Source organism: Mesocricetus auratus, unplaced genomic scaffold (genome assembly GCF_017639785.1).
Source record: "Mesocricetus auratus isolate SY011 unplaced genomic scaffold, BCM_Maur_2.0 Super-Scaffold_2245, whole genome shotgun sequence".
Lineage (NCBI taxonomy): Eukaryota > Metazoa > Chordata > Mammalia > Rodentia > Cricetidae > Mesocricetus > Mesocricetus auratus.
In genome coordinates, this window is record NW_024429180.1 from 2,226,225 (window position 1) to 2,252,083 (window position 25,859).

General features: G+C 47.1%; 1 protein-coding gene across 1 annotated transcript in view; it reads right to left on the reverse strand.

Annotated features, from left to right (window-relative positions):
• The window catches only part of Clybl (citramalyl-CoA lyase), a 226,801-nt gene extending 211,531 nt beyond the window's left edge, over positions 1–15,270 (reverse strand). The window contains exon 1 of the mRNA XM_040742043.1: positions 15,196–15,270. Coding sequence (XP_040597977.1) covers positions 15,196–15,251 — 56 coding nt within the window. The 5' untranslated portion in view covers positions 15,252–15,270. The remainder of the gene's footprint in view (positions 1–15,195) is intronic.
• Between the last annotated feature and the right edge of the window lie 10,589 nt (positions 15,271–25,859).

Below are 25,859 nucleotides of genomic sequence, written 5' to 3' on the forward strand. Positions count from 1 at the left end.
TAGGCACAAGTAGGAAGGGGCCAGCCCTGAGCCTCCAGTGTATACAGAAGAGCCAGTATAAGAAGAAAGTGCCCAATTCATACCTCAGATAAACCTCCAAGTGAAGCGGAATGGGGTGCTGAGGGAGGAGGCAGGGGGTAGAAGGGGAGGTACCTCCCCCAAGGGGGAGCTTTTATGTAGGTGTCTGGTTTCCTTTTGGGTAGCAACATTTCATTGATTTATAATCACGGTTTATTAGCTTATTTCACCACATGGGTGTTTTGTCTGCATATATGTCTGTGCACCCCAGGCATGTCAGGTGCTCGCAAACTGGAGTTACAGATGGTTGTGAGCCACCATGTTGGTGCTGGGAATCGAATCCAGGTCCTCTGGAAGAACAGCCAGTGCTTTTAACTACCGAGACAGGGTCTCTTTATGTAGTCCTGGCTATCCTGGAACTCGCTCTGTAGACCAGGCAGGCCTCGAACTCAGAGATTCACCTGCCTCTGCCTCCCAAGTGCTGGAATTAATGGCATAAGCCACCACACCCAGCCTTATTTTCTTATTTTTAACTCTGTGTGTGTGTGTGTGTGTGTTAGTGTGCACACAAGTATCCGTCAAGGTAGAGGTGTTGGAGCCCCTGGAGCTGGAATCCCAGGTGGTTGTGAGTCACTCAAACATGAGTGCTGGGAACTGAACTCAAGTTCTCTGTAAGAGCAGTGTGAGCTCCTAACATCTGATCATCTCTCCGCATCCAGAAGTATCATTCTGATACCTGTCCAGGTGCCAGGTAGCATAGGAGGCCCACAAGGAAGGCAAAGGAGGCAGCCAATCAGCCAGCCACACCCGAGAGGTCAAACCTGAACCGGGATCGTCGGTGGATGGACAGAGGTGTTCCTCTGAGACATCCATGCCCTACTACTCCCCAGAACTCACTGATACTTCAGGTTTTGGGAAAGAATGAAAGGAGAGAACCACTGAGCTGCAGTCAGGGATAGTCATTAAGCTGGATGACCCGAGGGCCCCACACAATCTCAAGCGGAAGAGGGAGGCAGAGTTGAAAGTGAGAGGCTATGGTGTGGCCATTCACTATATTTTTCTGGCTTTTGAAGACGGGCCAAGGAGCGCTCAGACAAAGGATGCTGGTGGCCCCCTCTCGACACACAGCCCTGTAGACACTCGGGCTCAGTGTCTGTCAGACCTCCAGCCTCCAGAGTACAATTTCTGTGGTGTCCTGAGTCACAAAATTGGGGGGCAATTGACTACATGAAATACAAACTAATTTAGTGAGGGGAAAGAGTTGGTAAGGGATGGGGAGGGTCAACAGCCTGGCAGCAGGTGAGATGGGAGCAGAAAGGGGAGTTGGGGAGTCACACACAACCTTAGCACCTCAAAGGGGAGGCAGTGAGAGGCAGAGGAGGAGAGGCCTGGCCTCTGAAGGCCGGAAACATGGCTGCCTCCTGAGAAGGCTGGCAGGAGGAGGCAGCAGAGGCAATGGGCCCTGAAAGATGAACGCAGTCTGAAGACCGGGAGCGTGTGAGCGAAGCGGGCATAAGAGCTGGGTGTGCCACACGAGGAGTGTGTGGTTGGATGTCTGAGTGTGTCCTGAAGAGTGTGTAGTTGGATAGTTGAGTGTGCCGTGATGAGTGTGTCGTAGGGTTTCTGAGTGTGCCATGATGTGTTATGATTACTCTTTCCCGCCAGCCCATTCCTACAGCTGCATCAGCCCCAAATACCACACAGAGACTTATATTAATTATAATGCTGTTGGCCAGTGACTAGGGCTTCTCATTGGCTAGCTCTGCCTTAACTATTAACCCATTTCTATTAATCTAAGTATTTCCACGTGGTCTTGTCTTACTGGAGAGAGTCTCGGGGACCTACCTGTTACTCCTCTGGTGTCCTACAGGGCCACTGCTCTCTGCCTACACCTCCCAGAATCTACTTCATCTCCTAGACCCGCCTATCTTGCTGCCCTGTTGGCCACAGTGTTTATTCATCAACCAGTAAGATAAACATATTTACAGGTTGACATCGCCCATCAATGATGAGTCTGTGGTTGGATGGCTGAGCGTGTGTTCTGAAGAGTGTGTGGCAGGGTTGCTGAGTGTGCCCTGAGTGTGTGGTTGGAAGGTTGAGTGTGCCATGAGTGTGTGGCAGGGTTGCTGAGTGTGCCCTTAGGAGTATGTAAAGGCGTGCACCACCACTGCCCAGCACATAAATGAATCTTTTTATTTATTTATTTATTTATTTATTTTTGGTTTTTCGAGACAGGGTTTCTCTGTAGCTTTGGAGGCTGTCCTGGAACTCACTTTGTAGACCAGGCTGGCCTCGAACTCACAGAGATCCACCTGCCTCTGCCTCCCGAGTGCTGGGATTAAAGGTTTTTTTTTTTTTAATCAGGGTTTCGCTGTGTAGCCCCAGCTGCCCTGGAACTCACTCTGTAGACCAGGCTGGCCTTGAATTTAGAGATTCACCTGCCACTGACTTATTCATGCTGGAATTGAAGGCTGTGCATTACAATACCCAGCAAGTAAATGAACCTTAAAAAAAAATAAAATCTTGGGGCTGGAGAGATGGCTCAGAGGTTAAAAGCACTGGTTGCTCTTCCAGAGGTCCTGAGTTCAATTCCCAGTAACCACGTGGTGGCTCCCAACCATCTGTAATGAGATCTGGTGCCCTCTTCTGGTGTGCAGGAATACATGCAGGCAGAATACTGTACATATAACAAATAAATGTTTAAAATAAAAAATAAAATCTTGCCTGGAGTAGTAGTATGTACCTTTAATCCTAGCACCTTGGGAAGCAGAGGCAGATGGATCTCTGTAATTTCAGGACCATTATGGTCTACATAGTTCCAGGATAGCCAGGGTTACATAAAGACACCCTGTTTCCAAATAATAATAATAATGATGATGATGATGATTGATTGATAATAATATCTTATAAAGCAACCATAGCTCTTTTCCTAAGTCCAAACCTTGAAGATCAGTATGAAATTTAGGAACCCAATGCCTCTTTTCTTTCTTTCTTCCCTTCCTTTCTTTTTTACATTTTGTGTGTGGTATGCGTAGATGCTTGTGTGTGCACACACTCATGTGTGTGCAGAGCAGAGATCAGTGTCAGGTGTCTTTCCTCGATCATGCTCAGTTTCTTTTTGCATGTATATTTTAATTAATTCTTTGAAATTTTTAATCAATGTATTTTGATCATACCCATTCCCCCAGCCCTTCCCCTAACTCCTCCTAAATCCAGCTCCCACCTCTCCACACACTACATTTTTAAAGGACTTTTTTAATTTTGTTGTGTGGATGTGGGTATGCCATGGCCTGTCCACAGAGGTTGGAGTGCATTCTCCCCTGGTCCCCAACGGCGCTCAGTAGACCCCTCCTTCTCCTGTTCTCACCCGCATCTTCCGGTAAGAGCCTGGGACTACAGATTTGAGCTGTACCTAGCATTTTTTATTATCTTATTATCTTTGTTTGTTTTGGTGTTTTGAGACAGGGTATCTCTGAGTATCCTTGGTTGTTCTGGAACTCATTCTGTAGACCAGGCTGGCCTTGAACTCATAGTGTTTCCTCTGCCTCCAGAATGCTGGAATTAAAGCCTGTGCCACCACACCCTGATGTTGTTGTTGCTGTAATTATTATTATTATTATCATTATTATTTTCAATCTCTGGCCAAATTGAGCTCACCTGGACCAAAATAATTCAAAGCTCAAAAGGCCATGTGTATTTCTAAATTTCTGAATTCTCCAAGGTTCTCTTACTTGAGGGCTGTAATTCCTTCCTTTCTTCATTTTCTTTTGTATCTCCCTCTCTCTCTCCGGGGTCTCAGGTAGTAGCCCAGGCTAGCTTCAAGTTCATTATTTAGCTAAGCCTGAGAACTTCTCTTGCCTCCACTGAGATGCAACACCATGCCGGAGTTTCCACAGTGCCAGAGATCAAATCCGCGGCTCTGTGCACACAGGGCAAGCATCCTAACTCGACAACATGCCTAACCCAGCCATCCCTTCCCTAACAAAAGAACGTCGGGTTTTGTAGTTTTTTTTTTGGAGGGGGGTTTAAAAGGCAACAGAATAACAGGCCACATCCCGGATGTTGTGAATATATGTAGCCTGGAAGGAGGTCAAGCAGAGGATCAAGAAACTCACACCTGATGGAAAAGCCAGGCAGGATAGGGAGAAGGGACACAGGCGGCTGCTGGGGATGCTGGGCTGCAGGGCTACGCCACACTGGAAGTCAGGGAAGACCTCCCTGATCCGTGACGTCTGAGCTGACACCTAGGGAGAGAAATGCCCCAGGCTGGCACACGGCACAGCCGGGGGCAGCCAGGGACAGAGAGAGCCGATGTCAAGGCGTACCGGAGGGACACAGTACGACTCTGATTATCACAGTAAGTCTCTGATTATCAATATTTAAGGCTTAAAAACGTAAGCGGACCGTTTGCAGGGCAGTGTAGACATGTTCCCCTCCCCTCCGTGTGTCTTTCATTTGTCTTACAGAAAAGCCCTTCCCTATCTCGAGAAAAGCAGGCGTTTGCGAGGGCGCGGCCCCACGACTGCAGAAATTCCCTACATCTCCCGTTGCTAGAGCGCCCTCCAGTGTCGCAGGGATGAGCTACACTTGGCATGGGGGGCGGGGCACTTCGTTTTTTGTTTTTTAACTTTTAATTTGGAACCAAAACTAATGTGGGCAAGTCAGCCTTCTCACAAAGGTGAGATTAGATAAGAAGACAAGAGAAGTTTACACGCCTTTACACAAGCCTCCATTCTTTCTAACCAAAGCAACAAAACATGTGTCTGTGACAACGTTTTTAACCACCCATACACATTTAAAAACACTTAAAGGTCTATAGAGGGGCCCATATTAAAGGGGAGGAAAGGCCATTTTTAGAAATAGAGAACTGCTTTGTTTTGTTGTTCATTTTCTGAGACAGGACCTCACGAGGCACAAGCTTGCCTCAAGCTCACCCTGTAGTTCGGCTGATCTCGAACTCCTGACTCTCCTGCTTCTACCTCCCCCATGGTGGGACTGCAGATGTCTGGTGCCTCAATTAGAACTGTGAGTTAAGTAGGGAATGCATGCTCAACTGAACTGTGACTTGGGCTGTAAGATGGCTTGGCAGGTAGAGGGATTTTCTGCCAGGCCCGATGACCTGAGTCCAAAGCCCCACCCCACACACACATGGAAGGACAGAGCAAACTCCTGCAAATCATAATCTAATCTCCATACAAGTGCTTCAGTGTAGGCGTTCAGGTGCGCACACACACACACACACACACACACACACATACAAACACACACACCATAAACACATACACATACATACACACACACATGCATACACACACATACACCCACAGACACATATATACACACCATAAACACACACACACACACAGAGACATACACAGACACACACATACACCACCAACACACACCACAAGCACACACACACATACCACAAACACATATACACCACACACACACCATACACACATATACACAGACACATACACACAGAGACACATATATACACACCATAAACACACACACATACATACACACAGACACACACACACATCACACATATGCACAGAAACACACACACAAACCACAGACACATAGACACACACATACTCCCCACACACCACACCACATACTTATAAACACACACACACACACACACACACACTAAAATTTTTAAATGTCATTTAAAAGAAAAGGCCTTCATGATGTTCAGTACATAAACACACTTGCCCGTGAGCCTGATGGCCTGAGTTGAGTCCCTAGAAGGTGCATGCTGGGAAGAGAGAACCGGCCACAAAGGGTTAGTTAACCTCTGACCTCTACACCTGATCTCTGCCATCAGCACCCATACACATGCACTCACACAGACACATATAGATAAGACCTGTAATCTGCCAGATGTGGAGTACACCACTTTAATCTCAGCACTCGGGAGGCAGGGATCTCTGTGAGTGAGTTCAAGGCCGGCCTGGTCTACCGGCCAGCCAGAGCTCCATTGTGAGACCTTGCCTCAAAAACAAAAACAAAAAACAAAAGAATCATGATTCTTAGAAAATGAATAAATTAAATGAGGGCAGTGGAATAATAAAGTGGGAAGAGACTGTTGTCATTTAAAATCTCCAGTAGCGAAAGGTTTCTGAAAATGAATGTCTGAAGTATCCTACAGCCACCTGCAGACATCAGCCACTCCCAACAGCCACTGTAGACACCAGTAACTCCCAGTAGCATGCAGAGTGCTTATTAAAACCACAGAGACACTGGCTTTCAGCTCTTTACTGCTAATGGGCACCTCTGAGGATCCCAAAAGCCTAGCTAAGTACTGGGTAGTTGCCTGGCAGGTCAGAGTGCCAGCCGAGGCTGACAGCCAGAGGGCAGGGTTCTTCGTATGCCACCCCTGCCAGCTTTGTAACCCACAAGACATCCTGTACTTATTTTTTTTACCAAGTATGGGCCTGCTAATCTGAGAGAGGAGGCAGGTAAGCTATACAAGACAGCCTGCAGACCCTTCTAGAGGGTGGTTTGACAGCGGGCACCAAAAGACCGCAAAGACCACAGCTTTGAACCTACAAGTTCACACGTCAGAAGCTGCCTCCAGAGATCCCAAGAAAGAAAACTTGTGAATATAGACTACATGAGCAACTATGGTTATGCTCACACGCATAAGTGCACACACATGCAATACATGATAGTCTCTTTTCTTTTCTTTTCTTTTTTTTAAGGTATGGGCCAAATGCTGCCCATCTTTTTTTTTTTAAGATGTATTTATTTATTATGTATACAGCATTCTGTCTGCATATATGCCTGCAGGCCAGAAGAGGGCACCAGATCTCATTACAGATGGTTGCTGGGGATTGAACTCGGGTTCTCTGGAAAAGCAGTCAATGCTCTTAACCGCTGAGCCATCTCTCCACCCCGATAGTCTGTTTTCTACAGTAATTAAGAAGACCGCTCTAAAGGATGGGCAGGGGCAATGGCTCAGGAATAAAGTGTGTGTGTCTGTGTGTGTGCACCTGTGTCTGTGTGTCTGTATGTGTGTATGTGTGTGTGAACATGTGTGTGAGTGTGTGTCTCTGTGTGTGCCTGTGTCTGTATGTGTATATGTGTGTGTGAATGTGTGTCTGTGTGTCTGTATGTGTATATGTGTGTGTGTGTGTCTGTGTGTCTGTGTGTGAGTGTGTCTGTGTGTGTGCCTATGTCTATATGTGTCTGTCTGTGAGTGAGTGTGTGTGTGTGTGTGTGTGTGTATGTGTGTGTGATGTAGGGCAATAGAGAACATCATGAAATCGTCTATATTATTAGGTTAATATACTAAAATAGGAACAAAACAAAATAAAAAAAACATTTTCTTTAAGCCTGGTAGGAGGGGGAAATGAGAAAAAACAGGAAGGAAGGAAGCTCACTCTGTGGCCCATTTATTAACTGAATCACTCGAGAAAGTTATGTTATTAAGGGTCTTGGTTCATTTTGTGTTGCTATGCCAATGCCACAGGGTGGGTAATTTACACAAAGTTCGTTATCACTGGGTATTGTGGCACAGACATGTAATCCGGCATGTGCCTTAGGAATCCAAGGCCAGAGGGCCACAAACTGGAGGCTGCTCTTAGACAGTGAGACCTTGTGTCAAAAAATGAAAAAGAAAGGAAAGGAAATATAGCTTTTTCTCACATTTCTGGAAGCTAGGAAGGCCAACTACTATCTATTGAGTCCCTTCTTGCTAAGTCATCCCATGGCAGGAGGAATGACAACAAGGGCACTTGCCTTTGTACGTGATACCTGACACCCTTTGTGTGTGTGTGACTTCTCTCTTTTTTTTTTATTTTTCAGTTTAAATATAGATAAGAAACAAGGTTGCTTCACAAGTCATTATCCCCTCATTTCCCCAGGGAGGGTGAGGCCCTCCATGGGGGTGTCCATAGTCTGTCATTTCATATAGGGCAGGGCCTAGACCCTTCCCCAAGAGTTCAGGGTGAGAGTGCACCTCACATTGTTGGATGGGAGTCCAAAGTCCGTGTGTATATTCGGGATGGGTACTGATCTGCTGCCCAAGGCTCAATAGATTACCTAGGCCTCCTCACTGACACTCACATTCAGGGGGTCTTGATCAGTCCCATGCTGGATTCCCATTGATCAGTCCCATGCTGGATTCCCAGGCTGGTGCCTGGGATTGACTTCTTTTTTTTTTAATTAATTTTTTTACATTCCAATCCCAGTTCCCCCTCCCTCCTTTTCTCCCACTCCCTCTACTCCATATCCTCCCATCTGCTCCACGGAGGGGGTAAGGCCTCCCCTAGGAAGTCTACTAAGTCTGTCCCATCATCTAGTTGAGGCAGGACCAAGGCGCCTCTCCACCCCCACACCCCTGTGTCTAGGCTGGGCATGGTATCTCTCCATACAGAATGGGCTCCACTAAGTCAGTTTGTCTTTTATTGTTAGATCTTGGACCCACCGCCAGTGGCCTCATATACTGTCTCAGTCACACCACTGTCACCTATATTAAGGGAGTCTAGTTCGGTCTTATGCAGGTTCCCCATTTGTCAGACCTGAGTCAGTGATCTCTGATCCTGTGGGTTTCCCCATCATGATCTTGACTCCTTTGTTCATAGTTTTTGCTCCTCCCTCACTTCAACTGATACCTGATAGCTTAAGTTTGATTCCCCAGTGCTACAAAAACAAAGGAGTGGGGGATAGGGGAAGATGAACTCACATTTACTTACTTGCATGTTGCTTAACTGTCTGTTAACACTATCTAGATATTTAGAAACCAGATCTTACACGCACCAGGCTGGCCTTGAACTCGCTGTATACTAAGGTTGGCCTTGGACTTCTGTCCCTCCTGCCTTCCCCTCCAGAGTTCTGGCATTACAAGGTGTACCACCACCATGGTCTGTTTATGCAGCGTTGGGGATTGAACCCAGGGCTTCATGTATGTAAGGCAAGCACTCTACCAAATGAGCTACATCCCCAGCCCCCCACACCTACTTTTATAAGAGAGTCACTCTCACTCATGAGCACAGTCCGATAATATCAGCATCAGCCCATTCATGGGGCAAATTCATCATGACCTAATTACCTCCTAAAGGTCCTACTCTTAGCACAGGGGCTTTGGGGGATCTCGTCCCCAACACACGGCTTTGAGGGACACATTCAAACCACAGCAACAAGCTATAAAAGCCACATGAAATAAATCGAAGCTGCTTGAAAGGCAGCGAATTTATATTCATACCCAAGTGGCCTATATGAAAACACAAATACCACTTCCTCCATAATATCTTTATTACCTAATAAAATTCTAAACATAACCTGTTGAGAACAAGAGGAAAGTGTAAGAAAAACAAGCCAGCTATGCCAAACACACCGCAGCTGTGTTTAGTGGCGGCAAAAGGGTTTTGTTTTAATCAATTAGCAACTCTTTTCCCCCTCAATAAAATTCATCAAGCATACCAAGGGACCCTCACCAAGGAGCCCAGCATACTTGGTTTTCTCTCTGTATCTTCTAAACCCACATTCCTGGCCTGGTGTGACAGTGCACAAATCTTGGGAGGCAGAGGTAGTCTAGTCTCTGTGAATTCAGGGCCAGCCTGGGCTACGCAGTGACGTCCAAGCCAGCCAGAGTTACATAGTAAAACCCTGTCTCGGAAACTAAATAATGAAAATAAAATAAACTTAAATAGATTACAGCAATGTATTATTGAATCTGTAACACACATACACACGTAACACAAGGATACCAGCAGGAGGAAAAAAATAAACACAGATACACAGAAGCCGTTGGAACACAGTCCCGTGAGACTTCTGAATGCATGCGAGGAAACTCCAAAACAAGAGTCTCTGGACCTCAGTGTCTTCCTGGAATGTGAGTGGATAGCAGTGAGTTTACTTCAGGTTAACAGTTATAACAGGTTATTGCTGTTTATATGCCACTACGGGGGAAAAAAAAAACATGTGAGGCGCTTAAGCCTCAAAGTATATAAAATTTTCTGATGCTCTGAACAAGGCTGTCCGTCTCATTCATCAGCCCAACACTCCTGGGCGGCGAACGGGGAACAACAAGTAACATAGTAACATTTCTGTATCTCCTTGAATGAAGTCCTATGAGTCAAAAGTCAGTTAGATCCATGCAGATGTAAACAGTAACACATGACCACCTATGGAAAAGAAAGTTCTGACACACACTGCAGCAAGCGTTAAGGCCTCCAAGTGTCACGCAAAGTAAGGGAAAGTCACAGACAAAGGGGTGGACACTGTACAAATGCATCCTGATTGGACAAATCCTGAGACACAGGGCTGTCATTCATCACTCGGCAGGGACGGCGGCAACAGAAGGTGTGAAAAAACAGGGAGCTGCACAAGATTAACTATAAACTCTACACTTGGAATGGCTAAAATGGAAAACTGCGTATGCACACGTATGTGCATATGCTCCCAATTTTTTAGACTGACTTGTTTTTACCTTATGTGTGTAAATGTTTTGCCTGTATGTATATCTGCCCATCATGTGTGTGCAGTGCCCAACAGGGCCAGGGAGGGCACTACATTCCCTGGAACTGTAGTGGTTGTGAGCCGCCATGTGGGTGCTGGGAATTGAACCCAGAGCCTCTACAAGAACAGCCAGTGTTCTTAACTGCTGAGCCATCTCTCCAATCTCAAGAATCTAGATTCCTTTCTTGATATATATACAGTGTTCTGCCTGCACACCAGAAGAGGTCACCAGATCTCATTATAGATGGTTGTGAGCCACCATGTGGTTGCTGGAAATTGAACTCAGGACCTCTGAAAGAAGAGCCAGCAGATGACTCTTAACCTCTGAGTCATCTCTCCAGCCCCAAGAATCAAAATTCTTAAGATGTTAATTCCAGCCAGGTGGTGGTGGCACATGCCTTTAGTCCCAGCACTCAGGAGGCAGAGGCAGGCAGATCTCTGTGAGTTTGAGACCAGCCTGGTCTACAGAGCTAGTTCCAGGACAGCCTCCAAAGCCACAGAGAAACCCTGTCTCAAAAAAACAAAAAATAAATAAAAAAATAAAAAAAGCTGTTGACCTTCCAAAAGAAAGGACGGGGAAGAAGGACCTCTCAAGATCCACAAATGATATGCTGGACTTTATTAAAATTAGAACTTTTTTTTCCTCTTTGAAATACACTCTAAAGAGAATGCTGAGAACAACAGAATCTGGAGAAAACACTTCCAAAACACAAATCTGATGAAGGATCTGCAGCTGATATACCGACACCGTGAAAACTCGACAGCAAGCAAACAGCCTGCAGGACAGGACCGGCTGGATGGCACCCTTCTCCCCCAGGCTCACTCAACTTTGTGGGGGAGGGAGGCTCCCGACACACAGCGAATCCACTCTCCCGCAGACCCACATAGATGTCCTTTACCTTGACTTACATTTTCCAGCTGGAGTGAGCGAGCCCCAGACCCCGCCACCGCCCGAGTCCCTATTTAGGGCTCAGTCCCTCAGGGCTGCCCTTCACTTCAGATGCCAACAAAAGCTGCATCTCTGACTGGCCAGCCACAAGTCAGGGCTTCCTAAGACTCTGCCCCTTAGATTCGACGCAGTTTGCTGTGACAGAACTCTTGGAGGCTGGTTACTGTGAGACATTCTAAAGGGTACAGATGAACAGCCAGATGGAAGGATGCACAGGGGCAGGGTGTGGGGGAGGGGCAGGAGCCTCTTCTATGCCCTCCCTCAGTACACCGCCCTCCAGAAGGCCGCATGTGTTCTGCAATCTGGATGCCCGCCAAACCCTGGCCCTTTTGGATCTTGATGGGAGCATCCTTGCACAGACATGATTGATTACCAAATTGGTGACTTGGAATCCACTCTGTCTGCACCCCACCTCCTCTCCCCCAGAGGTTGGAGTTGACCCATTTCCCAGTGGGCTTCAGTTAGTGTTTTAGTTAGGTTTTATTCCGCAGTGAATGGAATACCATAACCAAAAGCAACTTGGGGAGGAAAGGGTTATTCCCACTTAGAGAACTGTCACATCACACACTCCAATCATTGAGGGAAGTCAAGGCAGAAACTGGGGCGGGGGTCATGGAGGAGTGCTGCCTGCTGGCTGGGTCACCTTGGGTTGTTCAGACAGCTTTCTCTTTGTTTGTTTGTATTTGCTTTTTTTTTTTATTTGAAACAGGGTTTCTTTGTGTGGCTTTGGAGTCTGTCTTGCAACACACCCCGTAGACCAGGCTGGCCTCAGACTCACAGAGATCCACCTGCCTCTGCCTCCTGAGTGCTGGGATTAAAGGTGTGTGCACCACTGCCACCACCACCACTTGGGCCAGACAGCTTTCTTAGACAGCTCAGGATCACCTGCCCAGGGTGGCACCGCCCAAGAGAACATCAATTGTTAGTGAAGAAATTCCCACAGGCTTGCATCTTGTAGAGATGATTGTGGTTCCCTCTTCTCAGAAAAGTCTAGCTATGTCAAGTTGATAACACACTTGCCAGCCCAGGCATGCTTTAAAGGACAAGTTCTCTAATCACACTGTGGGTTTGCTGACCAGGTCCATATCCTGATGCCCGGTAGGGTCCCCAGACACTCAAGTGACTCTGGAGAATCCAGTGGTTTAGTGCTCTTTTCAGGAAACAGGGACCAAAACCAAATACACCTTTCTTATTATATCACAGAATATCACACACAACTCAGTTCAGATATCGGAAAACCAAATACACCTTTCTTATTATATCACAGAATACCACACACGACCCAGTTCAGAGATCAGCAACGTAGTTGGACAGTTTACAAAGCGTATACGCAGATGGTCAAATCGGCGTTTGGAAGGTTGCGCAAAAGCCTGAGCCCAGTGACACACCTCCTCCAAATAGGCCACACCTCCTAACATTCCCGGAACTGTTCCACCAACTGGGCACCAAGCATCCAAACACATGAGTTTATGGGGGACAGTCTCATTCAGACCACCACAGCATCGTTTGAGGGGATTTCAAGTTCAAACAAACTGAAAGCAAGACACTACAGCTACACACCCCCTAGAGGAGCTGACTGTGAATGCTCTTTAACCAACGAAGAAAAACGGGGAGTCTGCAAAGCAACCGGACTCTCCTACAGTCATAAAATGGCACAACTACCACGGCTTTTTCTTATATAGCTAAACCCAATCTTCTCAAACGATCCAACAGTCACATTCCTAGGCAATTATGTCCATATATAAACCTACACACAAACACATAGTGAAGGCTTATGCACAACCAACAGAAATTAGAAGCAACCAAAATGTCCTTCAACAGCACAATGTAAAGATCAATTGTGGTGTAGCTACACGGTGGAATTTTACTTGGCAGTAAAAAGAAGTGAGTTACTAAGTCGTGACAGGTACGAAGGAATTTTACATGCGCATTATTACGTAAAAGAATCCAATCTAAAAAGACTGTACACCATATGGTTCCAATTCTACGACATTCCAAATTATATATATATATATGTATGTATATCATATATATGTATATATATATATAATTTACATGCGCTTGACAACCTGACTTTTTATCCCCGGAGCCTATGGAGGAAGATAATTGGCTCCTGAAAGTTATCCTCTGACCTCCATACATAAATGTACACACACAATAAATAAAGCAAGCGTAAAAACTAAATCATCCGTTGGGGAGAATACAGACTCTTAAAAAAAAAAGCCCAAAACAGCTCTCCCAAAAGAAAAGGTGCTGACTTAAGCAATTCTAGAAATAAGTGGACCCGGTAAGACTGGAGGGAAAATGTTCTGTGGTGGACAGACTTCCTCCCAATGGGTGTGATGGCACAACAAATGCTCTCTAGGATTGAACGGTTAAGTGAATGGAGGTTTCTTTCTTTTTTAAAGATTTATCTATGTATTATGTATACAGTGTTCTGCCTGCATGTGCCTGCAGGCCCAAAGAGGGCACCAGATCTCATTACAGATGGCTGTGAGCCACCATGTGGTTGCTGGGAATTGAACTCAGGACCTTTGGAAGAGCAGCCAGTGCTCTTAACCTCTGAGCCGTCTCTCCAGCCCCAGCCCCAGCAGCCAGGTTTCTTAATGTAGAAGTGGCGATCTGCACAAAGCCTGGGGAAGTGGTTACTCTGGTCCCTGAAGTGATGCATTAGAGCCGGGGACATCTCAAGAACTCATGTGTACCTGGATACATGGTTACACGTGATTCCGTGTAACAACTGTTTTGTTTTTGTTTTTGAAGACGGGGTTTCTTTGTGTAGCCCTAGCTGTCCTGGAACTTGCTCTGTAGACCAGACTGGCCTTGAACTCACAGAGATCTGCTTGTCTTTGCCTCCCAAATTCTGGGATTAAAGGTGTGTACCAGCTTCTATGTAGCCATTTTTTATGGATTTTGTGTGTGTGTGTGTGTGTGTGTGTGTGTAGTTACAGTCCCATCTATATTTCTTGGCTGTCAAGTGAGTTATGTTCCCTTGCTTCAAAGGGGGTAATTTATGTGCATCCAGCATGATCACAGTCAACAGCAAATGGCAGCAAGGGAGACCCCAGGAGAGGTGCGAGTGTCACACCCGCAGTTCTCAAGATGGAATTCCCTGACACACGAGGGGTCCCTGATTGTGACATTCTACTGGTCTTTTACCAACCAGTATTACTATGTAGACCCAGGCTGGCCTCAAACTTGCTATGTAGACAAGTGTAACCTCGAACCCGCTTCTTCCTGCTTCTGCTTCCCGCGTTCTGGAAATTCCTTTGCAATATTCACTCCAGAGCTGGTGACAAGAGACTCTCATTAAACCAAAGAGAATCTCGAAATATATATTTTTTAAAAAAAACATTGAGCTCTTTTCGTCTAAAAAAAAGTTTTTTCATGAACGAATTTTGGCAAAGGCTCTTCGGTGGGTAAGTGGGTACAGGGACCAAACATCCGGGGGGACCGCTGTGCTTCACGTAAGGAATCGGGTGTGCTGTCACCCCGTAGGCGAGCGTCTCCGCTACTCCAGAGCGTCCCTAGCAGCTGGCAGCCCTGCCAATCCAGCAACATTTGGACCCATTGACCGGGTCCACGCAAAGCCCTCCCCACTGGCAGGCAGCAGCCGCAGCAGCTGCAGCGACCTTGGCAGAGGTCAAGCCGCCGAAGGTACAGAGGCTGCGGGCTAAGAGTGCCCCTGCAGGCCCAATGGATCGTCCTGGCCACCGTCTTTCACCGCGCGGCGGGGACTGGGGACCTGAACTCACAGCCTGGGCAGCGCCGCCGCTCCGCGCACGGCGTTCCGCAGCACACACAGCGCCATCTTCCCGACGCGATCCGCTTCGCCCCGCCCCCGCCCCGCCCCATCCCGCCTCCAGTCCGGCCCGACACGCCCACCAGTCTTAGCCCCGCCCCTCCGCTGGCAGACAAGCCCCGCCGTGAGGGCGTTCTTCTTAACGCCCCGCCCCTGCCCCTTCTCCAGTCGGAGTCGGGAACGCCCACCAGCCTTAGCCCCGCCCCGCCTCTGCTGCCCTGCCCAGCGGCGCGGCCCTTCGTCCCACCGCTCCGCCCCCGCCCCGCTGGCCACGCCCCTCCTCGGCTGGTCCTCCGCGCGGGTCCCTCTCCGAGACCCCCGAGGTTTCCTCCTCTCTCACCGCTGTCTGCGGAGACTTGGGCGACCCAACGCGACTCTCGTCGAGCTTCTGAAGCGAGTTGGGGAAACTTGGTTTCCTTAGGCAGCGCAGATCCAGATTTCCGTGTTTGTTTTTGTTTGATTTTCAGGTTTTGGTTTTGTTTTGTTTTGTTTTTCCTCCGCGTGAGCGCGCCTCACTCAGTCTGCCCGGGTGAGCGAGCAAACGGGCTGCCTGGAAAGGCGCGGTGCGGTGCGGGCTGCGGACTCCGCACGACCTTTCTTCCCTCTGCGATCCGGGTCTCCAGAAGCCGGGGGAAGCTTGGTCCCAGCAGCCGGCGGCCGTGTCCCCCCTACCCCTCTCCGGCCCCGGATTCCCTGATGCTAGGAGCCCCACCCACCTACTGCTGTCCGGTCCTTTCCACCATCCACCCTCTCGGTTGTCACCACGTTCCGTTAGTTCTGAACTTAACACTTGAAAAATGTTGTGGGGAAGCTGGATCCAAATGTAGTCAGGCCCCAGAAGCCTTGTGCAGAGCCAGCCAGGCTTTGCGTGTGATAACCGACGACTGTTCAACCCCTCCACGAGGACCCCCACACCCACCCCGCGGCCTCTCCAGCCTGCATGCAATTATTTTAAAAAATAATTGTTTTTTAATTTAAAATTAATTTAATTTAATATTTTTTTTATTTAAAGCTCTTGTCACCAGCTCTGGAAAGGGATTTTCAGAACGCGGGAAGCAGAAGCAGGAGGAAGCAGGTTCGAGGTTACGCTTGTCTACATAGCAAGTTTGAGGCCACCCTGGTTCTACATAGTAATACTGGTTGGTAAAAGACCAGTAGAATGTCACAATCAGGGACCCCTCGTGTGCAGGGAATTCCATCTTGAGAACTTAAGGTATGACACTCGCACCTGTCCTGGGGTCTCCCTTGCCGCCATTTGAAGAAGCAAATGGGCAGCCTGTGCCCCTTGCAGCCGTATTAGAGCTCAAGGCAAAGGAAGCATCTGGAATACTCATTCTACAATCTAATTTACGCATCCACGTTTTGCTCTAAGAGTGTCAGCCTGGTCCCTGGATACACACGTCTCTATGACCGTCCAGGAATTTAAAACAACACAGTTCTGGAGTCTGGGTTTTCATTTCTCAAGTCTCCTAAAACCACCCACAGCTTCCGTGATGTGCACGAGGTAATCACCACAGTTCTTTGCACCCGAGAGGGGCAGCTTTGAGAGAGGATGGTGTTAGGGGACGGTAGAAATCTTCAGGGCCAAGTAGAGCAGTCAGTGGAAAAGCTGTAGGGATCTCAGAGTTGCTTAGGCCCAGATGTACATGATTTAAACACCTTCTTCTTCTTCTTCTTCTTCTTCTTCTTCTTCTTCTTCTTCTTCTTCTTCTTCTTCTTCTTCTTCTTCTTCTTCCTTCTCCTTCTCATTCTCCTTCTCCTCCTTCCTCTTTTGGTTTTTCGAGACAGGGTTTCTCTGGATTGTTTTGGAGGCTGACCTGGAACTAGCTCTTGTAGACCAGGCTGGTCTTAAACTCACAGAGATCCACCTGCCTCTGCTTCCAGAGCACTGGGATTAAAGGCATGAGCCACCACCCCCAGCTCTTTTTTATTTTTTTAATAATATTCCCCAGAATAGAATTTAGGGCCTCATCCACTCCATCACTGAGCTACACCCCGGTCCCAGATTGCTGAAACCTTAGCGTGCAGTTCACAAATACAGAAGACGTCCTAGGTAGAAAGTGAGTGAATTACATTTTCAATTAACTTCCGCAGCTGTCTCGGGATGCCTCGCTTTGGCCTTGGCTCCACGCGGACAGGTCCTCCTAGGACATGTCGGCTGGAAATAACCTAATCAGCTGTAACATTTAAATAGCTTTCCGGTGGTAAAGGGCAGACCCATTAGGAAAATGAAGCCCTTGATTCTTGGGTTCGGAATCCCAAAGGCTCTTTATCACAAGCCCTTCTTTTCCTTCCTTTTGCTGTCTGGCCGGATGTAGGGTTTTTCCTCACCAAAGTGCAGGCGGTGTCACCGGCTTCAAACTTCAGAATGGCGCACTTAGAAAGGGGCCCTATTAGAAGTTCTGTGGAACGGTTTTTAAGCCGTGGCACAGATAGAACTTGGCTGAGATCATTGCTACCTCCCGCTGCTAAGATACAAAACCCTCCCAGCTGCGCTCCCGGGCCGCTCTGCCTTTGATAAGGGTGACGGCTGCGTCTGGCTCCTTGGGGAGAGAGGAAGAGACATCTCTCAGATTTAGGCCAAATGCGGAATAACTAACCGGCCGTGTCGTGAGCCTGCCGCCGGGCCTCAGCTCCCTCTCTTTCAGCTGAGGAAGCTAGACTTCATAACCTTTAAAATAGCCTTTGGCTCCGGAGGGCCTGGAGTCTGATTTTATGACTTCATGGTTTTCCAATCTCCGCGGACCAGCCGGGCTGCAGCTCCCCGCTAGGACCAGAAGGCCGGTGCTGGCCAGACCGTGGTCTCTGCTTTGTCTCCATAGCTCTTCTAGTGTGTATCTATATATATAATCTATATTTATTTATTCTGGGGTTTTCGAGACACGGTCTTCTTCTACACCCCAGGCTGACCTCTCACTCACTGTGTGGCTGAGGCTGGACGGCAACTCCGATGCTCCTGCCTGCCTGCACCTTCCCCGGTGTTGGGATTACATGTTGGTTTTATGAAGTGCTGGCAATTGAACCCAGGCTTGTGCATACCAGCCAAGCACTCTGCCGACTGAGCCACTCCCCCAGCCCCAGTTTCTGGATTTCCAGGTGTGGTCGGGTAAATACTGGCCTCCGAAGACGTTTGCCTCCCAACAGCTGGAACCTTTGAGTCTGTCACTCGGCAGGTGTGTTGAAGGATCTTGAGATGGGAAGATTACCCTGGGTCATTGGGGTGGGGGCAATGTCATCATCAGCGTCCCTATAACAAGCAGGCAAGAGGATCAAAGCAGTGCGGATGTGAGACATTCGGAGGACAGTGGGAGCCTGGAGAGAAACTGGCAAGGCAGTCCAAGGGAAGCTTCAGTGCCCTGAAGAAATGCAGCCCGCTAGCAACTTGAAACACTTCCCCCATGGAGCTATTTGAACTTCTGGCCTCTAGAACTGTAAGACAATAATTGTTTTGAGTCCTAAGCTCGCAGTAGTGGATTGCAGAAGCAAAAGTATCCTGAAGTGCTTAGCAAAAATAGAACTTTCTCAGAGTTACTATATGACTGGCCTTAAGGCCAGGCTTTGGTGGCACACGCCGTTAATCCCAGCACTGGGGAGGCAGAGGCAGGCGGATCTCTCTGAGTTCAAGTTTTAGGGGATCTAATGTACTCTTGTCAATCTGTAGACCCTAAGTATGCATGTGGTACACTTAGATACATACAGGTAAAACATGTGCCCTTGCACATAAAATAAATTTAAAAATTTAAAGAATTCAAGATAACGTTTGCTGGGCGGTGGTGGCGCACGCCTTTAATCCCAGCACTCGGGAGGCAGAGGCAGGCAGATCTCTGTGAGTTCGAGGCCGGGCTGGACTGACAGCCTCCAAAACAATACAGAGAAACCCTGTCTCGCAAAAACCACAAAAAAAAAGATAACCTTCAAATACATAGTGAGCTTGAGGCCAGCCTCATAAAATATATGAGACCCTGTCTCATAAAATAGAAAAATACATTTCAAAGGGGCTGGACATTGTGGTGCACACCTTTAATCCCAGCTTTCTGCAAATAGAGGCAGGCTATTGAGACCAACCTGGTCTACACAGCGGGTTCGAGGCTAACCAAGGCTACACAGTGAGACCCTGTTCCGAGGAGGGGCCCATGAGATGGCACTTGCCTCACAACCCTTAATACTTGAGTTCAATTTCTGGGACCCACGGGGTGTAAGGAGAGAAGTGACCTCCAAGTTATTCTCTGTGTGCTGTAGCATGTGTTCCCCCAACCCTCACACATGATACATAAATCATAAAGTCTAGTTCATGAAATGACAGCAGAGCTTGTAAGAGTAAAGAGCACCGTTCCCTGTTGGGGGAAGTCCTGTGTATATGTCAATAAAGCACTGCTGGCCAATAGGGAATCAAGATAGGTGGGACTAGGAGTCCAGGAGGACTCTGGAAGGAGAAACACAGAGAGTCGAGATGTAACGCCATGGGGTAGGAAGCCCGGAAAGTTCTCCAGTAAGAGACATACTTAGATTAACAATTATGGGGTAATTACTTAAGTCAGAGCTAGCCAGTAAGAAACAAGCAAGGCCAACAGCTTCATAATTAATATAGTCTCCTGTGTGTTCATTTGGGACTGATGGGGCTCTGGAACCAGGTTGGCGGGAAGGCTTCTCTCAAGGAAAAGGCTTCTCATTACAGTTCCCCAGTGAAAACTCATAGGACTCTGCCTGCCTCTACCTCTTAGGACCAGGCTCAAGGGGATACACCACCATCCCTGGCCCTGTGAGGGTGTTTGATCACACAACAGCAATGGTGGTGCATGCCCACAACCCTAGCTACTCAGGAGGTGGAAGGAGGATGACTGAAAATTCAACGACAGCCTCAGATACATAGCAAGTTCAAGGCTTGCCCAGGCAACTTACCAAGCCACTGTCTAAAAAGCCAAAATGAAATAGGGCTGGAGATTTAACTTGGTGGTAGAGCACTTGTCTAGCATGCCCAAGGCCTTGAGTGCTACCAAAAAATAAACCAATCCAGTATATATGAGTGCAGCTATTGATAAAACTCTCTCTCTCTCTCTCTCTCTCTCTCTCTCTCTCTCTCTCTCTCTCTCTCTCTCTCTCTGTGTGTGTGTGTGTGTGTGTGTGTGTGTGTGTGTGTGTGTGTGTGTTCTATCATTTGTCCATCTCCCTAGAAATCTGCACCCATTGATATCAATGTACACACTGGGAGAAAAATGTGTAAGACATAGCTAGATAAATAATTCACTTAAGAGTGACAGGCTGCCTTTTGGGGTTGTTTCTCTCCAGACCTGTAGTTTCAGTCTCGGTGTTTCCGTCTGTCTATAATAAACATGTATTATTGCCTATGCAATACTAAGCAGGATTTTACTAAAGGGAAAAATAGGACCTGGAGAGATGGATGGTTCAGTGGTCAAGAGCACTATTGGCTCTGGTAGAGGACCTAGATTCATGTCCTAGCACCCATGTAGCCACTAACAACTCCAGTTCTAAAGGATCCGATGCCCATATTTGGTCTCTGTGGGCACTACACGCATTTGGCGCACATATATACATGCAGACAAAACACCCATATGCATAAAAACAAATAAATATGTTTGGCAGTGGTGGTGCACGCCTTTAATCCCAGCACTCGGGAGGTAGAGGCAGGTGGATCTCTGTAAATTTCAGGGCCAACCTAGGCTTCAGAGTGAGTTCCAGGACAGCCAGGACTATTACACAGAAAAACCCTGTCTCAAAAAATAAAATAAAATAAATATTAAAAATAGATTTGGCCTTTTGCAAGAAAAACAAACATTTTTCAGAGAACATTGTGTGTTAGCCACCATTGATGGGAACACAGGAAGGAACCAGAAATGGTGTTGAGTGCAGCAACAAGTCTAAGAAATGATTTGTTCTTTAGGACAAGTGGAAATAAGGCCAAGGGCTCTGGAGAACCCCTGGGCTCACAAGCAGTGCGGAGGCTGTTTTAGTTGGCTGGGTGGGCTTCACTCCTAGGTCAGGGCCATTTGTGGCATTTGGACAGGGCCACAGAGAGTCTGCAAATGGGGATTAAATAGCAGCTTGGAGCAATTAGATCACATGAGGTCCCAAATATCTCTTTTATCAGGATGAATCCAAATTTGACTCCTATTGCTAAAAGGAGAAATAAAAAGCAAGATACATATTTCTTACAAGCCGACCTGGGGGCATTATCCTGCTGTCTATTATCAGCAATGAGCAGATTTGATTCCCTTCCAAACAAGATTGGCAGAGCCTGCGGGATCTGTCAGAGTCGGGCTAATCCTCCAATCATCCGTCTGCCCTACCACGGTAATAGAAAAGTGTTAGTAATAAGGAGGTTAACAATCTTCTTGTCTGGCGCATTAAAGATAATTCCACACAACCCGGAGGGTCTTACCCAAACAGCCTCCATAATGCAGCTCAGCACTACACATTGCCGGGTGTCGCTTACGCTGGGGCTGCCAGCTGTCCCTGGGTCCCTGCTCCGATCAACACACAGGCCGGACTTCAGGAGTTCTTAGCTCGTGAGACAGAGGACACACAAAACTCAGCAGCCACAAACACAGAAGATGGTATTGCACACTGCACCAGCAAGGCATGCTCAGAGCTCGGGGCCAGTTAGTGAGCTCAGCTTCCTGAAGAGTCACCCTGCAGGTCTCCTCCATTTCATCTTATCATCTAGATGGTTTAAATGTATGGTTTTGAGTAACTAATGTATACATAGAGCTAAAATTTTTTAAATAGCAAAAAAGAACATAGAGAGAAACTTGCCACTCCTTATCTCCATTTACCCACCCCTCCTTCCCCTGGCAGGTGGCTTTCCTCAGAATTATTTTATTCTTTCAGAGAGAAAAAACAAAAACCGGAGCCAGGTGGTCAGTGGTGGCAAACTACTTTAATTCCAGCACTTGGGAAGCAGAGGCAGACATTATCTCCAGGTTGGAGGCCATCCTGGTCTACAGTTTGAGTTCCAGGACAGTCAAGGCTACACAGAGAAACACTGTTTCAAAAGACTGAACAAAAAACCAAACAAAAAAAAAATCAAGCAAGCAAACAAAAAAACCACAGAGGCAGTTTGACTGAATCCTGTGATTTCACGTTAAGCAAATTAAAGCTGTTGCCGGGAAGAAACATTGTACTTGCTTGGAATCCTAGAGAAGTCAGATTCAGAGTAACAGAAGAATGAGGGTTGGCAGTGGGAAACAGCCATCCTCACTTGCTAAGAGTGCTGGAGACTTAGGGGAGCAGAGTGAAGCTGCTTGCTTAGTTCATACCCTGCACAGCAGGGGGTGTCATCCTAGAGAGAAGACAGAAAAGGATGGCATGCTCAATTTGATACAGAACACTGATTTTTGTAATCTTAATGGCATTTCCTTGCTCCCCAAATCTCTTGTCGGCAGAGTTCTTCAAGGGAGGTGCGGTGTTTCCAGTTAGCTAATGTAAGTTCCTAACTCAAACCCTCCAAGGACCCGAAACTTCCCCTTTACTATTAGCTCAGTCAACATAGCAGATTTTCTGTATCTTTCCAACTCTATATAGATAAACTAAAAAGTGCCCAAACCAGCAGACAGTGGCTGTGAGCTAGGGAAGACAGGCGCTTAGTGATTCATTGATGAGTTCAACATATACCTAATACTAAGATGGAAAGGATGGTCTATTTCTTACAACAGGGGAAAGGGGAGAGGTGGGGAGGCCATGCTTCATGGAAAATACCTTAAGTTTGAGAAGATGGGAAAGTTCTACAGGTAGATGTTGATGATGGTTACCCAACAATATGAAAGTCACGCGTGTTGTATGTGATACTGGGGATCAAACCCAGGGTCTCGTGCACACCAAGCAAGCACTCCACTCCTGAGCCCCACCCCCAAGCCCAGTGTGAATGTAAGCAATGTCCCAGAACCGTCTTCTTGAAAATGAGGCTGGAGGTTGGGCTCAGTTGGAGGAGTGCTTGCCTAGAATGCACAAAACCCTGTGTTCAATCTTCAGCGTGGCACGAGTCGAGCATGGTGGTGTAAGACTATATTCCCGGCACTCAGAAGACTGAGGTAGGAGAATAAATCCAAGGTCATCCTCAGCTACATACGGAATTCAGTGCTTAGTCTACACAAGACCTTGTTTCAATATAGGGAGGAAAATAGAATTCAAGTGGTATGGTTTGTCATGAGCATCACAGTAGAAGCTATGAAACTGAGTTTTTATTTCACTGTCCTTTTTAATATAAAAGATGAAATAATTCTTAGCATGATGACACATGCCTTTAGCCCCTGAGCTTGCAGAGGCAGAGGCAGGGGCAGGGGCAGGGGCAGAGGCAGAGGCAGAGGCAGGCAAATCTCTGAGTTCAAAGTCAGCCTGTATAAAAAGAGTATCAGGACAGACAGGACTACACATAAAAACACTGTCTCAGAAAAAAAAGATGGAATATAATGCAATGTACTGTTTTTCTTACTGATAATGCATCTTGGGGAGGTTTTTGACAATGTATCTTGGAAAGGTTTTTACAAAACAAAAAAATATTTTAACAAAAATCACTTTAGGGAAGAAATGGCTTGTTTTCACTCACACCTCCAGATTATAGACCATCATCATTACAAGGGGAGTCAGGGCAGGGACTTGAAGCAGTTGGTCACACCCAAATCAAGACAGACAGAGGGGACTGCTTACTCTCAGCTGGCTTTCTCATACAGGACCCAAAGCCAGACAATGCTGCCACCGCGGTGGGCTAGGTACGCCCGCATCGGTTAGCATAACCAATACCAACCTACTGCTGCATGATCCCAAGCCTAGCTGACCCACATAACCCTCACCAAGACTCTTCCCAGTTGAGTCTAGGTGGTGTCAAGCAGATGACTAGTAGGAACCCCACAGGCATTAGTCTGGCTCAGCGGTTAAGAAGACCCAAGTTCAGTTCCCAGCACCCATGTCAGCCATCTCCCAAGGGCCTTGCAACCCCAGCTCCAGGGGACCCAACTCCCTTTTTACACATGTACGCATGTATGGCATGCACTTGCACAAACACATAAAGAAAAACACATCCTCTTAAAAAAAAAAAGACAAAGAATACCAACCACCACACAGGCACTAATGCGAAAACCCTAGCATACGTGGAGACGTTCAGATTTCTGTACAAAAGAAGCAAAATGTGCACATAAAATATTCACGGCCAATCTAGAGAAAGTGCCTACACGCGCTGAGAAAATGATTTCAGACTTCACAGAGGCTGGGTTCTTTATTTGAATCAAACGTTTTTCCCCCCTTTGAGGCAAGATCTCATTGTCTAGCCCTGGGTAGCCTGGAACTCTCTATGTAGACGAGGCTGGCCTTGCACTCACAGAGACTGACCTGCTTCTGCCTCCTGGGTGCTGGGATGGGTACGTGGATCAAAGGCGCACATGTACCACCACACCTGACTGTAATTCAAACTTTTTTTTTATCCTGGTAAACCTGGAAAAAATATTTTCACACCATAACTTTTTTTCTGTTTTTAAATAAGATTACAGCTGGGAAGTTCGCCCGTTTCACTCAGTGCTCAGCTTAAAGTTTGCAAAATCGAGTTTTCGCTTCTTTCTCCCCTTCTTCATCTTCTTTTTTAAAAGCTTTGAACTTATTGACCCCAGTATTTTTGCTACCATCCATTGCTAGGATCAAATCCTTATTCTTTTCAAAAGCGTTCCTTTAACCCGAGGTCAACACCAATGTGAAATATGAGGAAGTTATAAAAAGACTAAAATCTAGAACAGCCATCACCCTGATGTACTTTATCCAAATTTTTACAACTTTGAAGTGCATTGGCTGCAGAAAGAAGACAGGGTTTTATGTTCCAGCCAGAGGAACCAAGCACAAGAAAGAACGGAGCGGTATCATTTCTCAACTCCATGGCCAACTTCTGGGGGAGCAGGCAAGCATAGCCAACAAAAATAAACTGCTGCCATCACTTACTCACTGGAAAACAATTCCGTGAGATCTCTTTTTTTCCCCAAGGGGGGAAAATAATTTTCTGAGTTTGTAACTGGTAAACAAGCCGCGCTGAGGATATCGAGAAAGAGGGGCCAAAGATACTTTATTAGAGAGAGGTCACTTACATGAGAAGCCGAGAACTGAGCTCAGTGCTCTGGTCTCCGAATCTCCGACCAGAATCCTATCCCTTCCTTCCTTCCTTTTATCCCTGGCTTCTCCCACATACCTGTGACCACGCCCTTTGGGCGTGGTCAGTGCCGCAGGTACGTGAGATCTCCCCTACATCAGTTTACTTTCTAGAAGAGAATTTTGTACGAACAACCAATAAGTGAACCCAGTCCTGCACTTGGGGCTATGCGGAAGTGCGACCAAGCTAAGTAGCTCACGGCTGGCATAGTTTACTGTCTGGCGTTGTCCGATCTTGTCTGGTTTCTGTATGATGCCCGAGGGCCACGAATGACCCAGAGTGAGTTTCCCTTTGCGTGGGTGGAGATGACTGGCTCCTGGAACTGATAGCCACGCACAGAGCTTTGACTCTGGGCAGGAGAGTGAATGGGGGATTGCATCCCCACCGTTAGTCATATGGTCAGGATGGTGGCATAGGGCATCTCTTAGACATTGGCTTTGAGCTTGGACTGTGTGCTGGTTCCAGCTGTAGGCTTC